Source organism: Callorhinchus milii, unplaced genomic scaffold (assembly GCF_018977255.1).
Source record: "Callorhinchus milii isolate IMCB2004 unplaced genomic scaffold, IMCB_Cmil_1.0 Scaffold1, whole genome shotgun sequence".
NCBI lineage: Eukaryota > Metazoa > Chordata > Chondrichthyes > Chimaeriformes > Callorhinchidae > Callorhinchus > Callorhinchus milii.
In genome coordinates, this window is record NW_024704742.1 from 104,165,790 (window position 1) to 104,182,605 (window position 16,816).

A 16,816-nucleotide genomic window follows, 5' to 3' on the forward strand; every position below is an offset into this window, starting at 1 on the left:
GAGTGTATGTGAGTGAGTGTATCTGTATGAGTGCATGCGTGTGAGTGTGTGAGTATGTGTTTGTGTATGTGTGAGAGAGTATGTGTTTGTGTGTGTGAGAGTATGTGTTTGTGTGTGTGTGTGAGAGTATGATTGTGTATGTGAGTGTGTGTCAGTGTGAGTGTATCTGTATGAGTGCATGCGTGTGAGTGTGTATGTGTTTGTGTGTGTATGTTTGTGTGTGAGTATGTGCTTGTGTATGTGAGTGTGTGTGTGTGTGAGTGTGTTTGTGAGAGTATGTGCTTGTGTATGTGAGTGAGTGTGTGTGAATATGTGCTTGTGTATGTGAGTGAGTGAGTGTGTGTGAGTGTGTGAGTGAGTGTGAGTGTATGTGAGTGTGTGTGTGTGAGTGTTTGTGTATGTGAGTATGTGTGTGAGTGTGTGAGTGAGTGAGTGGATGTTTGTGTATGTGTGTGAGTGAGTGTGTGAGTGTGTGTGTGTGAGTGAGTGTGAGTGTGAGTGAGTGTTTGTGTATGTGAGTGTGTGTGTGAGTGAGTGGATGTTTGTGTATGTGTGTGAGTGAGTGCGTGTGTGTGTGTGAGTGTGTGTGAGTATATATGAGTGTGTGTGTATGTGAGTGTGTGAGTGAGTGTGTGGTGAGTGTGTGAGTGAGTGTGTGAGTGATTGGATGTTTGTGTATGTGTGTGAGTGAGTGAGTGTGTGTGAGTGTGTGAGTGAGTGTGTGAGTGAGTGTGTGTGTGAGTGAGTGTGAGTGTATGTGAGTGTGTGTGTGAGTGAGTGTGTGTGTGAGTGTTTGTGTATGTGAGTGTGTGTGTGAGTGTGTGAGTGAGTGAGTGGATGTCTGTGTATGTGTGTGAGTGTGTGTGAGTGAGTGTGTGTGTGAGAGTGTGTGAGTGTGTGTGTGAGTGTGTGTGTGTGTGTGTGAGTGTATGTAAGTGTGTGTGTGTGAGTGTGTATGTGAGTGTGAGTGAGTGTGTGTGTGAGTGAGTGTGAGTGTGTGTGTGTGTGACAGTGTATGTGTTTGTGTATGTGAGTGAATGTGTGTATGTGTGAGTGTGTGTGAGTGAGTGTGTATGTGAGTGTGTGTGAGTGAGTGTGTGTGTGTGAGAGTATATGTGTTTGTGTATGTGAGTGAATGTGTGTGTGTGAGTGTGTGTGTATGTGAGTGTGTGTGAGTGAGTGTGAGTGTGTGAGTGTGTGTGAGTGAGTGTGTGAGAGTATGTGAGTGAGTGTATGTTTGTGTATGTGAGTGAGTGTGTGTGAGTGAGTGTGTATGTGAGTGTGTGTGAATGAGTGTGTGTGTGAGAGTATATGTGTTTGTGTATGTGAGTGAATGTGTGTGTGTGTGAGTGTGTGTGAGTGTGTATGTGAGTGTGTGTGTGAGTGTGTGTGTGTATGTGTGTGAGTGAGTGTGTGTATGTGTGAGTGTGTGTGAGTGAGTGTGTGAGAGTATGTGAGTGTATGTTTGTGTATGTGAGTGAGTGTGTGTGTATGTGTGTGAGTGTGTGTGTGTGTGAGTGAGTGGATGTTTGTGTATGTGTGTGAGTGAGTGTGTGTGTGTGTGTGGTGTGTGTGAGTGAGTGTGTGTGAGTGAGTGTGTGTGTGAGTGGATGTTTGTGTATGTGTGTGAGTGAGTGTGTGCGAGTGAGTGTGTGTGTGTGTGTGTGAGTGAGTGTGTGTGTGTGAGTGTGTGTATATGAGTGAGTGAGTGAGTGTGTATGTGAGTGAGTGTATGTTTGTGTGTGAGTGTGTGTATGTGAGTGAGTGAGTGTGTGAGTGTGTGAGTGAGTGTGAGTGTGTGAGTGAGTGAGTGTGTGTTTGTGTGTGAGTGTGTGTATGTGAGTGAGTGAGTGAGTGAGTGAGTGTGTGAGTGAGTGTGAGTGTGTGAGTGAGTGGATGTTTGTGTGTGAGTGAGTGTGTGAGTGAGTGTGTGTGTGAGTGAGTGTGTGAGTGAGTGTGAGTGTGTGAGTGGATGTTTGTGTGTGAGTGAGTGTGTGAGTGAGTGAGTGTGTGTATGTGAGTGAGTGTGTGTGTGTATGTGAGTGAGTGAGTGTGTATGTGTGTCTCAAGACCTTTCTCTTTGACCGTGCCTTCAGCTCCCCTCTCGACTCTTCCTCCCCCCCCCCCCCCCCTCACCATTTCCCCCCCTCTCCCCCCCCCTCCCCTCACCTGACATTTCCCCCTGCTCGGGTCATGACCCAACTGTGCAGCGCCTGGGACGTCTCCTGACGTGAAAGGCGCTCTATAAATGGAATCTTGTTGTTGTTGTTGTGAGTGTGTGTGAGTGTGAGTGCGCACATATAACCTCCAGACTGTCACACCTGGTGATGTGGCGGATGAGGGACAAATGCAATCACAAGAAAATACCGGAATTTGCCCGAGTTTGTTCCGAGTCGATGTGCACTGCTACCGAACAGCCTCCACCCCCCGGGGAGCAGAGCAGGGACTGGGAGCCCCCCCCACCCCCACCCCACCCCACCCCACCCCACCCCCCACCCCCACCCCCCGGGGAGCAGAGCAGGGACTGGGAGCCCCCCACCCCCACCCCCCCCCACCCCCCACCCCCACCCCCACCCCCACCCCACCCCCCGGGGAGCAGAGCAGGGACTGGGAGCCCCCCACCCCCACCCCCCCCCCCCACCCCCCGGGAGCAGAGCAGGGACTGGGAGCCCCCCCCACCCCCCACCCCCCCACCCCCGGGGAGCAGAGCAGGGACTGGGAGCCCCCCCACCCCCCGGGGCACAGAGCAGGGACTGGGAGCCCCCCCACCCCCCCCCCCCCCCCCCCCCGGGGCACAGAGCAGGGACTGGGAGCCCCCCCCACCCCCACCCCCCCCACCCCCCGGGGCACAGAGCAGGGACTGGGAGCCCCCCACCCCCCCACCCCCCCGGGGCACAGAGCAGGGACTGGGAGCCCCCCCCACCCCCCCACCCCACCCCCCGGGGCACAGAGCAGGGACTGGGAGCCCCCCACCCCACCCCCCGGGGCACAGAGCAGGGACTGGGAGCCCCCCCACCCCCACCCCCCCCACCCCCGGGGCACAGAGCAGGGACTGGGAGCCCCCCCCACCCCCACCCCGGGGCACAGAGCAGGGACTGGGAGCCCCCCCACCCCACCCCCCCCCCCCCCGGGGCACAGAGCAGGGACTGGGAGCCCCCCCCCCACCCCCCCCCCCCCGGGCGCAGAGCAGGGACTGGGAGCCCCCCCACCCCCACCCCCCGGGGCACAGAGCAGGGACTGGGAGCCCCCCCCACCCCCACCCCCCCCCCCCGGGGCACAGAGCAGGGACTGGGAGCCCCCCCCCCCCCCCCCCCCCCGGGGCACAGAGCAGGGACTGGGAGCCCCCCCACCCCCCACCCCCCGGGGCACAGAGCAGGGACTGGGAGCCCCCCCACCCCCCCCCCGGGGCACAGAGCAGGGACTGGGAGCCCCCCCACCCCCCCGGGGCGCAGGGCAGGGACTGGGAGCTGCTGGTGCTGCTGGTGCTGCTGCTGGTGGTGTCTCCGCGGTTACCGGAGCAGCCGACAGCGGAGCAACACAGCAGGAGAGGGGGAGAGAGAGAGAGAGAGAGAGGGCAAAGAGCTCTGCAAAAGGGCCACGAGTCGGGGGGGGACCAGAGCAGAGGTGGTTGCGGTGGAGAGACAGAGAGAGGAGGACATGTGTGTGTGAGAGAGAGAGTGATAGACACTCACTCACTGTCTGTCTGTCTGTCACTCGCTCCTCACTGCCAAATCACCAACTTGCTGAGCTGAGCTGAGCTGCACTCACTGTGGGGGCTGGTGCTGCTGCTGCTGCTGCTGCTGGTGGTGGTGCTGGTGGTGTCGGTGCTGGTGGTGTCGGTGTCGGTGCTGGTGCTGGTGTGCGGTGGTGTCGGTGGTGGTGTCGGTGCTGGTGCTGGTGGTGTCGGTGGTGTCGGTGCTGGTGCTGGTGGTGTTGCGGTGGTGTCGGTGGTATCGGTGCTGGTGCTGGTAGTGCCGGTGGTGTCGGTGCTGGTGGTGTCGGTGCTGTCGCTGGTGGTGTCGGTGGTGTCGGTGCTGGTGCTGGTGGTGTCGGTGTCGGTGCTGGTGGTGTCGGTGTCGGTGCTGGTGGTGTCTGTGCTGGTGGTGTCGGTGGTGTCGGTGCTGGTGGTGTCTGTGCTGGTGGTGGTGGTGTCGGTGGTGTCGGTGCTGGTGGTGTTGCTGTTGCTGGTAGTGTCGGTGGTGTCGGTGCTGGTGGTGTCGGTGCTGGTGCTGGTGGTGTCGGTGCTGGTGCTGGTAGTGTCGGTGGTGGTGTCGCTGGTGGTGTCGGTGCTGTCGCTGGTGGTGTCGGTGCTGTCGCTGGTGGTGTCGGTGGTGTCGGTGCTGTCGCTGGTGGTGTCGGTGGTGTCGGTGGTGTCGGTGCTGTTGCCGGTGGTGTCGGTGCTGTCGCTGGTGGTGTCGGTGGTGTCGGTGCTGTCGCTGGTGGTGTCGGTGGTGGTGTCGGTGCTGTCGCTGGTGGTGTCGGTGGTGGTGGTGTCGCCGTCTTTCCAAACCCAGGAGACGATTGCGAAAGATTTCACGCGTTGAAACATCGCACAGTCCGGAGTGGGGAGCGCTGGGGTAAGGCTGGGATTGTTTCCACGTAACTTTCTGTGGTTGTTGCACATCAACAAACTGAATACCATCTCTTTCTCTCTCTCTCTCTCTCTCTGTCCCTCTCTGTCTCTCTGTGTTTAATAATCTACACAATCTGAACTGCATTATTGCACAGGGACTGGATTGACACTAAATGGCTGGTCTGGACCCCGGGGGCAGGTCAAACAACCAGAGACTGATATAATAATATATAATAATGCTGTTAAATATATATATATTATATATATAGAAAGCCTTGCCTCGCTATTGTGGATTTAGCTGTCTGTGGTTGTGGTGTTTGTGGTATATTGTGGCTCAGTTATGAATGTAAACCATTGGCACAATTTTCAGACAAACCATCAACGCAGTGTAAGTATATATACATATATATTTTAAAAAAACACATAAATCATTTGCAAGATCATTGATTCAATGGTATAAAATATTGTCAAGTGTCTGAGAGCATATGATACACACACACACACACACACACAGTGAGATGTGGTATTAAAGGGCGCTATTGTTCCTGTTTCACAGATTCCTGAGGGGGGAAAAAAAGCCCAACTCCCTGAACTTGTCTGGTCCCAGGGATTAGTTCCTAACGCATTTGACTTGAGGGGGATATGCTTCAGAGTGTCAGCCTTGCACCTGTCTCCTCGGCAAAGGCATGGGCTTCAGGAGGTGATGCTGCACGTTGCCAGGGGTGGAAGGTTTGGGCTGATCAGGGCATGTGGAAGAGGCACTGACTGTGCCATGGCCCCCCAGCTCTGAGAGAGGAGGAGAGAGTGAGAGAGTGAGTGTGTGAGAGAGAGAGAGAGAGTGAGTGTGTGAGAGAGTGAGTGTGTGAGAGAGTGAGTGAGTGTGTGAGAGAGTGGCTGGAGAGTGAGTCAAGCCTGGTCCCCCAGGCTCTCTGCCTGGCCAGTCCCCACGTTTGATGTGATCTGATTGAATCTGGACCTGAGCTGAGCTGAGCTGAGCTGACCTGGCCTCTCCTCTCCTCTCCTCGCCTGGATGCAGTGATGGGTTGCTTCTGCGCTGCACAGGAAGAATTTTATTGCGAAGTTTTGCTTTTGGATGAGACCAAGCTGACACTGACCACCCAGCAGCAAGGGATAAAAGTGAGTCAATACCGTGCTACTCAAACCATCTCAGCACTTGTCGGTATACTCTGACACACTAATGCATCCCAGTTTGCTTATTTATAACATGCTGAGTTCATCTTTGTAATCATTTTGGTTTGCCATATGAATTCGTTTAATTTTATTCATGCCTATATATATATATATATCCAACGTGTATGTTTGAGATGAGTTTGAATGTAATATTAAGGCAGCATTGCTGAAAGGGACAACATTTAAATCCTGTTTGTACTGTAATAGATATCATGAAGTAGGAGTCAGCACTGCTTTCAGTTTTTTTCTTGATGTGATCATTGGAAAATATGGATTTCGATTGAAACGTTTATTTTTTTGTTAAAGACACAAGAGTTTACATCTAAAGTTCACCACTTACAGTCTTTTTTTCTCTCGATTTCGTCAGCAACCAGCATTGCCCAGTGCTCCATGACTATTGGGTTGATTTATTCATTTTATTCATCTCTTTTCACCTACCATCCCCCCCTCCCCCATCTGCTGTTTTATTGGATGGATGTGCAGTGTACATCCTGACAGCACTGAATACATCTCAATCGCTTCATTTTCTGACGATCAATATTTCCACAAGAACATTATTGGATTATAATTATATCACCATAGGTCTGTTTGCAGTGGACTCATGTTGGGGAACACACACACTGTAAGACTTCCCTCCTCTGAACTCCAATGCCATTAATAGTCACACACACACACACACAACTGGTTTCCCTGGCAATGGGCTACATGCAGATATGTCAGGATCAGAACTAGTATGAATGCAGAGTAACTGGGTGCCTGGTCTGATACTGGATTAAGCTTGTTGATTTCTTGTTAGCACAAGATACCAGTGTGGTGACCTGAAGTCACCATGGTGATGGGTCTGCACTCCATTTCTCTGCTATTAGATTTCAAAGATCCGCAGTTGTGTAAAGCGCAAACCCAAACCAAAACCAGAGTGAGCGGATTAGAGTCGTTAAGCATGGTGATGGTAATATGTTACTGGTTAGTACCACTATTGTGGTGTTGCTATTCATGAATGTTAGGAATCATAATATAATAATAATCCTTGCATTTGATATAGTGCCTTATGATATCTTCGAGGCATTTCAAAGTGCTTCACAGAATATACTGTAAAGTGAATCGACTGTATATTTTGTGAATGGAATGTGGCAGCCAATTGCACACAGCAATGTCCCACAAACAGTCGTGGATTGAGTGACCACATTTTTATAATTTTAATTTTTTTTAAAAGGATTATTACCTCCGGAAAAGCGATCTCACAAGCCATCCGGTGAGTGAGTGTGAACAGGCAGTTGTGTACTTGCCAAGTGCCGCACAATTGTAATCTTGGGGTCCTCACACTCAGTGAAAACAATACTGTTGGCACAATGCAGCATTTTAATGCAATGGATAATACAGTTTAATCAGATTCTGGAGGCACAATTTAGATTCTAGATTAAATTGTTTCAGATTTACTCTGTAAATTAGAAAATGCCCATCAGTGTTAGAGATGCAAGAAATTGCAAAAGATTGTTTATTGATTTAAAGCTACAGTGCCCCGCCTGGATAGCTGTGGGCAATATCCATGCATTATATCATTACAGAACATCCCCCCACTTACATGGACAGGGAATTAATGTTCCCTATCTAGATAAATCAGTCACAAGGTTAACGAATAACGACACAAAATCTGGGTGACTTTCCAAATAGTCTTTCTTTCTCTCTCTTAAAGAAGTGACTATCCTTCTTGAAGGGAGGTAAGTGGGCTCTCCCTGTAGCTGAACTGGCTCCAAGGTAACATGCTTGGCAATAGAATGTCCTAATCGAGCCAACCCTCGGTACTAATCTCGGCAGTCCAACTCCTGAACCAGGTGGGTGTGCAGTGTTCCAAATGCTGCTGTTAACAGACCAGTTCAGCCCGGAGGGGAAGACTTGTTAATGGAAGCAGAGATTTTGCCCACTCAGCTGCTATTAACCCTAATAATAATAATAATAATCCTTGCATTTGATATAGCGCTTTTCACGTCGGGAGGACGTCCCAAAGCGCTTCACAGAACACACTGTAAAGTGAATTGACTATATTTGTGGGCGAACGCGGCAGCCAATTGTGCACAGCAATGTCCCACAAACAGTCGTAGATTGAAAATGACCAATTTATTATTGTTTTTTTTTATGGAGGGATTATTATTAGGCTCTGTGTGGAGTAAGGAAACTTGTCCAAGGTTTCGCCCTGCCTGGAATTGAACTCAGTTCTCTCGCTTGCAAAGCGAGTGCTCTAACCACTGAGCTACAGGACTCCACTGCAAGATAATGGCTTACGAGGTAGGGTGGTCCTAGCTGAACAAGCAGCAGGAAAGCTTGCCAGATAATGATATCAATGGCAAACTATGCAGTTTTAGTTGGTTACACTCTAGCAGTGCCCCAACGCCCACTGTGGGATCCTTAAGATGTGACTCTTGCCAAACTAATATCCCAGAGTTAGGTAAGGTAGATGCATCCTTTCAGGGAACGATTGTGCATTCCATTCAAGACATAAGGAAATCTCTATGTCTCGGTGGCATAGATCTGTGTAACTCTCAATGTATCTCGGATACTCTTAAGCATGGTAATGGGTTTCCAGACAACTGGTTGACCAAAACGAAATCCTGAAGAAGGTCCAGTCTGTGTTCACCATCTTCATTTGAATGCATGACTGAGGTTAGGAACTTTTGGGGAGTCAACAAACCAAAATTCTACTGTGCTCCAGCACAATAGTAGGAACAGCATTTTGTACCCTATATACATTAAAGATAAATTTAGTTGATAGCCCACATTATTTTTAACAGTATCAATAAATAGTGACGAGTAAAATTACACTAGCAAATTAAAAAAAACTTAAAACACAAACTTATTTCTGTTTGATTAGATCCATAGTCTCAAATTTATTTTAGTTAAGAAAATAATCCTGCCCTGAGAAACATATTTGATTCCTTATATAAAAAATACATGACTTTGATGTCTTCCTAATACTGAGATGTGAGCTGTTCAAATGGTCTTGATCTGAAACAACCATCCTAGCAGTTATTGTAAAGCTATTACTATTCATGTTAAGGCAATCTCTTTTAGAGATCTACCACTATCTTATGACTTTAGGACAATAAATCTTTTCTAATTTCAATATTTAGTAAGAGTGGTTTCTTTACAGCTTGAACTCATCTTTACAGCACAGTCCTGCTGGACGATTAGAAAACAACAACAACATTACATTTGTGTAGCATCTTTCACGTCGGGAGGAGGACGTCCCAAGGCGCTAGGGAGTCAGTGTTTTGGACAGTAATTAGGATGACAAATGATCTGGAGTGTGTTACATGTATTGAGAAGATACTAATGACTCTTGCATTTGACATAATGCCTTTGACCTAAGGAGGATGTCTCAAAGACCTTCATAAGATTTACTGTAAAGTGATTGTGTATTTGGAGGCCTGAATGTTGAATCCTATCAATCTCTCTTATGCATACCACCTCACAACACAGCAACATGGTATCATCAGCAAATGTCATAATATTGCAATAAGTACTCTTCTCTGTGTTATTTATAAATAGCATGAGCAGTGAGAGAGCCAAAAAGGATCCCTGTTGAACTCGCCACCCCAAACTGGATATGTTCTATTTGTTGGCACCTTCTTCTTTCTATTGTTAATTAGTTAATTGGTTAATTCCTGAGCATTCCTCTTAAGACTCACATTGTGAAAAAATATCAGATGTATTTTGAAAACCTAACTGGATCGCTCTGGTCTACTGTTTAGTTTCCTCTGGATAGAATTCGAGTGGACTAGTGAGGCATGACTTATTGCTTCTCAATCACACTGATTATTGATGCCTCAGAGTTCTTTAGATGGACACCAGTAGTATTCGTAAAAAGCTCTGGAACCTTGTCACCACCTTTTATGTCTTTCATCAATATTTGGTTGCAGTTGCAGTTCCTTTATTTACAAAATTCCTAAAAATAATTGCCACACCCATGGCTAGTTCCGGTCTCATTTCCTTGAGGATTTTATGCTGTCAGCGTACTTCAGATATTCGAGGGTTTCTTGTTTACATGCTGCCCTGATTTGTGCATGTGTTATAGATTCCTAAGTTAAAATAACTGGATTGAGAATTTATCTATAGTCTTCTTTTCCTTGAGTGGTGTAATCTGAAAAATTATTTAACACCTCTGCCATCTGCTGATCATCTATAATGTTTCTACTCCATTTATCCCTTTGAGGATTTTTGTCCATGGTTTACAAATAACTTTGAATCTCTAAAGCTCCTATCTATTGCCATCCCATCTCTTGTAATACTCATTTAGCTATTCTCACTACATTGTGTTTCCTTGTATCTTTTAAAGTATTTCTGTTTGGCCTATAGATTTATTTTGACCTTTTTTATTCAACCGCTGTGTTCTCAAGCTTACTCTATTTTTCTTTATTTCTCACAGAAATTTATATCCTTTCCAGTGCATCGCAAATGCTCTTAAAAGCATTTTTTCCCCCTGTTTTTTATTTTAATTCCACTTCCCACATTATTCTCCCTGGAACTCTCTCGTGACACCAACACATGTTCTTCTGAATCCTTGCACAAGCCCATTGTTACTTTTGATATTACAATACTGTATAAAAATGGACTTTACAATGATAACTAGAACTCAAGAGTTCAATTTCCCTAGGAATTGGATTACTAAATACTAAATCAATGTAACTTCACTAGTTAAATTAATAATCCTGCGTGGTTCTCTGATACGGTCTATCAATAGCTTGTATTTAACCTGTTCCTTTCTTTCCATTCTTTATGTGACCATTTTACCTCTCGACACTGACATTCTCTAGCTTTGTGTTTCTTTTTAAAGTTAATTTTATTGCTACAAATTTGGGAACTCTTCAGTAACTCTTCCCTTCCTGACCCTCTGACTGTTCTCTCACTGGTAAGTGGCTGGTGACATCTTGACAATCCAGTGCTAAATCAAGATGACTATTGGAGCTTTCACTGAGAGGTGCAGAGCCAGTTTGATGCTGTAGTTTGGTGGTGCGATACAAATACACAATTATTTAAAAAAAACTCTTTTTAACCATCATTTTGTGATTTTAGTGCCTTTAGTCCAGGAATGTTGCAGACATGAAGCAACGGCAATCTTTTACACTTTTAGAGACCAAATCAATTGGTTCCAGTAAACCTGTTACTTGATGAACATAGAGCATAGAACAAGTTCCATATTCCCTGAATGTGAAAGCAATTTTATTCACGTGGTTACAGCATTAGGTACTCAAGTGGAATTGTTCTGTTGCTCAGTTGCTCAGTTCATGGAGAATGTTGGCATTGGTGTCTGGAAGGGGAGGGGAGAAAAGGAGAGGAAGTGGAGCTGCTCGTGGAGGATTAAGACCTGAATTATTAGAGAACTGAACGAGTGATGTGAGAACTGTGGAAATGCCACTATATTTTAGTGGCAGTACTGGGACAACTTTCCTGTTCGTTTCTCAGGCATCGCGCCCAAAGTCTGATAACTTTTAATAGTATTGGAGAATGGGATGTCTCCGCCCCATAGCTTGTTCCAGCAATGACTGATGGAGCTAATATAAACTTGTAACTAAGTGGCTTGTAGCTGATATGAAAATACACATACAAAACAAATACTGTGCTGACGGCTGAATTTACTGTAAAAAAGTAATTCCCAGGGCTACAACTTTCCCCTTGTCAAACAAACTCTTAAGTGTGCTACTGCTGTTGTAAATCTATTCTATTCTATGCTTCCTGGCAGTAATAATGCACATTGTGGTACTAAAACTGTAAGAATGGCATTTATTTCAGTATAGTGGCCAATTGTGTATTTCTTTGTTATAGCTAAATATTCCTATCTATTATTCACTGTAAGGCTTACTGGTGAATCATATTGTGGCTGAGATTGAGATATTTATATGAATGTAATATTAGTTGCCATTAGAGAGCTTTCAGGATGCCAGGCAGAGACTTGTCCGGAGAGGCAGCAGAACGGACATGACATGATGTAAAAGTATCCTTCATGTTGGGTGTAAATACTTTATGTCACACGGTTAGTCATTTTTTACTTTGAAATTTTAAAGAATTTAGTTAGAATTTAGTTTGTGTTGTGTTGTTTCCACTTACAATCTGACCATAACCCACTGACCGTAACATATCTTCTGTTCAATTGGAGTCTTGAACAATAATCTCAGGACATGACCTGCAGAAATGTCTCTCCATGAGAGCCTGAGAGACCCATTTTTTGTGGTTATTGACTGTAAATGTGATACAGCGACAAAACTTTAGAAATATTTTATTTAGGCCCATTCTCAGTCCGAATGTTTGGGCTGGATTTTGTAAACAGATTGATTATTCCACATTGGTGCTCGAGCATGAAATAATTCAAGTATGCCCATTTGTTCTTTTCTCTTTCCGCCAAGTTCTTCCCCTTCTGCAAGCCTTTGACTTTGTTTTCGTACAGGAATAATGGTATCATAGATGCCAGTCTGTATGTTTCAGTGCTTTACCCACTGGACCATTAGAGTGAGGCTTTGTCCCACGCATTTTATGATGATAATAATAATCATAATAATAATAATCCTTGCATTTGATGTAGCACCTTATCATGTCTTCAGGGCGTCTCAAAGTATTTCAGAGAATATACTGTAAAGTTAATTGACTATATATAGCCCAATGTCCTAATAAATAATCTTCCATTCTACAATACAGAATGAGCACCAACATCCCCAGTAAATATGAGCTTGTCTCAAGTTCTACATTCTTAAGTTTGAAAATATTGTCAGATGGATTTAAAGAATCGTGACACTATCAAAAAGCAGGGAACGTGGGTTGATACTTTGATCCTGAGTTAAAACTAGGGAGGATTCTCATTTCCCATTTATAATCTCACACCATCACTTGCCTTGATGTTAGTAGCATGTAGTGAAATACAAATGTGTAAATGTTGTAAACCATTCAATGTGGATCTATGTCTTATTGCACAAAGCACAGAATATGATTATATGTTTCTAGGAACATTCTCATCTTTTACATTTAATTAATTTGCTACATTATTGACTGCATTTTGAAATGTTATTAATTTGGTTTCTCGATTCATGGCTGATTGTGGGACATTGCTGTGTGCAAATTGGCAAACACATCAACCTACAAAAATACACTGTCACTACCCATGATGATATACCCTGTGAAGCACTTTGAGACATTGTCCCAATGTAAAAAGACATTATATCCAATGTAAGAATTTTCACTATTACTAAAAAAATCATATTATTCATTCATTGATGTCTTGAAAGAGGCAGGTTAGGTATGGATGAGAATTAATGGAGAAGTGGGCAAGAAATGGAGCTGCAACTGAGACCAATTCTGCAGAGGTAGATTCTGTCTTGTGTTTAGCATTGATTAAAAATAACAACAATTCAAATGTAAAAAGTATGAAGTGTGAATCTAGGATGTTTGACCGTCATAAATTTTGACAGCTGTGCAGAACGCTCATAATTCATTTACATGTACATAAAAGGCAGGCAGGGCGAAACCTTGGGCAAGTTTCCTTACTTGCTTACTCCACACGCCTAATAATAATCCCTACAAAAAACAAAACAATAATAAATTGGTCATTTTTAATCCACGACTGTTTGTGGGACACTGCTGTGTGCAATTGGCTGCCGCGTTCGCCCACAAATATATAGTCAATTCACTTTACAGTATATTCTGTGAAGCGCTTTGGGACATCTAGAAGACATCAAAAGCGCTATATCAAATGCAAGGATTATTATTATTATAAAGACTGAGTACAGCTAGCCCTGAAATGCTTTTGCTCAGTTAGCCCACGATTTTAAGATTGTGGATGTTTTTAATCATATAATAAATGAGTGACCTTAATTATGGGCATGACATTGATTGAATGAGCATTCCACAAGGTTCTAGGTCAGATACCAAAATTTTAACATCTCTATAATGTTAAAGATCAGAACAAGTTTGTCAGAGCATCTTGTAGTGCTTCCAAGCTTAGTCACACATTCCATATGAAACCATCACATTATTTAGCAAAAACGTATCAGAATTTTCCTAACACTCAAATTGATTTCTCATCCTTGCATTTGGTATTTGCATTTTCTTGACTTCTCTAATCTTTTATTTGATTAAAGTCTCCAGGGATCTGTTTTATTTTCAATTTTCCTTTATCTATCATGCTTCCTAGCGTGAATATGTAGAATTCTTAGTCAGATTCAAGTACTCTTAAGCATGGTGATGAGGTTTCCTTATGTGCCAGAAACCTGGCTAACCGCAAACATTTTTTCCCCTGAATGAGCTGCAAAGGTTTGTGTTAGTATAATGCCTTGATGGATCTGGTGTGTGATAGGAGGTTTAATAATAATGTTGTTGCCAAAGTCTTTTGTTAACCAGCGCCTTGGGACATCCTCCTGACGTGAAAGGCGCTCTATAAATGGAATCTTGTTGTTGTTGTGAACCGATATATGTCTCAACAGCCCACATGATATCTGCTCGGCACCAATGTGATCTAACCCTGGAGTGGAGCAATTGGCTACCAAACAGATATAACTTATGACTCAGAGTAAATGACTCCTGTTATAAATTCGCAGAATTTAGATCCCATTTAGACTCCAGTATTTACATGAAAATAGCTCAAAATAAAACTTATTAGGATATGCCACTGGCACGGTGCTAAAGATGGCTTGCTTAATAATGAACACGGAATACAACATTTAAATCTAGTTCATACCTTGTTTCATCCACAAATATACAGTCAATTCACTTTCCAGTATATTCTGTGAAGCACTTTGAGACGTCTAGAAGACATGAAAAGCACTATATCAAATGCAAGGATTATTATTATTATTATTATTATTATTATTATTATACCTGTTGTTGGAGTAATGTGGACAATTAATATGATCATGCTATAGCTTTAATGGAAGTCATCTGGTAATAACATGTCTGTGTTATTCTTGGCTGACCAGAGAAAGTGCTGCAGTTTGAAAGATCTCTGGGATAGTCTTTCATGCTGAGTCAGTTTTGTAAAGAACAAAAGTGTCATTGTAGAATTGTATAGTGCCTCTCTTTAGCTGAGTTAGTCTTCTTGTGAGTCTGTACAATCGGTATATGTAGCTTGAAACAGGGAGCATTGGATTGCTGACGCCTCCTACTCTGACAATAGTGTTAATTCTGTGATGGAAAAGTAACCAGTACTGGGGCTGGAATTCATTAATCTCTGAATGAAACCAATGAGTGTTATAGAACCTCCCTTGTGCATGAATAATTAAGTATGCCTTGGGGATGAGAATATAATGAATTCTGCAAGGACCCAGTAAGTCAGTGTATTCTAGCCTTGACAATCCAAAACACAAAACAAAGCCCCACTGTTACAACATATTGGCATAGTGGTTTCATATTGCAGAAATATTTACTTGTTACATGTTTGTACTACTACACTAGAGGTTCTCTGTTTGCATCACTGCAACTGAGGAGAGAAAGAGGTAGCCACCTCTAACTTGAGGGACCGACAGTGACTGCTGGTAAAACACAATGTACAATGTATGCACTACATAGTGTGGGGGAAGGATATCCCCCCTCTGCATTGTTGTAGGAATAAAAGAGTTTGTAGATGGTATATTGTTGGTTGGCTATTTACCTTTCCTCCTGACGCACACAATGTTCAGGACTTGTTTTTAAAAAATCCTAGAGTATCTTGGTTTTGTGCCAGTCAGAAAACAACCCTTCTCTGTCCTCTGTTTTCCAGCAGTCATTGTGGCCTTTTTTCTCTCCAAACATTTATGATCCCCCCAACCCCCATCTTCTGCGTGCAGTGGTGCTGTTGGATTGAACATGTTCCCTTGTGTCATTAATCTCTGGCAGCGCTGCTCGTAGTACAAAAGACTGTCAGAAGATCAGGTTGCTCATTCTTTTTTTATTTTTAATGATAATGGGAGCAGATGGGTGTTTCTAGTGCCTTCTCGCTACAGGAACACTGCCATATTTTATCAAATTGATGCCATAAAGTGTTGTTCATTGTCTGTTTTTCATGTTTATTTCTTACTGAAGAGAAGGGATGTCTTCCGTTTTCCCCTGCAGTGTGCACGTATGGGACCTTCATTTGATTTTAATTGTTTGCGTGTACTATAGTAAATAGCTTGATCTTTGTTTTGGCTTTAAAGCCTACATGTTCTGCTTTTTGTTCAATTCAACCTTCAGCTACAGATTTAAACTGACACGGCACTAATTGTACCCAGGACACTTGCATCTCCCCCATCTCCCCCACTTCGCCTGACTCCATTGGCTCCCTATCCTTCAGAGGATCCAGTTCAAGATCCTGGTCCTCACGTACAAAGCCCTCCATAGCCTCGCCCCACCCTACCTCTGTGACCTCCTAACCCCCTACCAACCCGCCCGCTCCCTCTGCTCATCCGGCTCCGGCCTGCTCCACATCCCCCGACCCACCCGCCCCACCATTGGCGGGAGAGCCTTCAGCCACTCTGCCCCCAACCTCTGTAATTCCATCCCCCAGTCACTCTGCCTCGCCCCCTCCTTAGCCTCCTTCAAGTCCTGCCTCAAAACCCTCCTCTTCGACTATGCCATCGGCCACCCCCCCTCACCTACCCTCCCTTCTTCCCCCCCTCCCGACCCCAGCTCGGGTCTGAAATGCTGTCACTGTCCAGTGCCTTGGGACGTCCTCCCAAAATGAAAGGTGCTATACAAATGTAATCTTGTTGTTGTTGCAAGATGGTTAAAAAGAAACCAATGGATAAAAGGAAGTCAAGCCTTGAAATGTTGTGAAAATTGTTTTAAGACAGAAAAGTTAATGGCAGAATAAATTACTACTGTATTAATGCGTGTGCTCAGCCCACAAGAGATGCTGCTGTGTTTGCCTGGTTGTTGAAAGGGATTTGACCATTGCTTTCAATAGAGGTGAATGGATTGCATGAAATATTTGTAACATGGAATGAGAATAAAGAGCAAACCCATTCTGGCTATGTATATGTTACAAAATATTAATATAATGCATCCCTGTACGTGCTCCTGTGAACAGAACAATGGAAGCACAGCAGGAAGGATACAGTG

The 16,816-nt window shown here is 44.7% G+C and overlaps 1 protein-coding gene across 1 annotated transcript in view; it reads left to right on the plus strand.

The window, feature by feature from the left end:
- Positions 1–5,441: 5,441 nt before the first annotated feature.
- The window catches only part of epb41l4a (erythrocyte membrane protein band 4.1 like 4A), a 148,334-nt gene continuing 136,959 nt past the window's right edge, over positions 5,442–16,816 (plus strand). Inside the window, exon 1 of the mRNA XM_007897405.2 lies at positions 5,442–5,710. Coding sequence (XP_007895596.2) covers positions 5,612–5,710 — 99 coding nt within the window. The 5' untranslated portion in view covers positions 5,442–5,611. The remainder of the gene's footprint in view (positions 5,711–16,816) is intronic.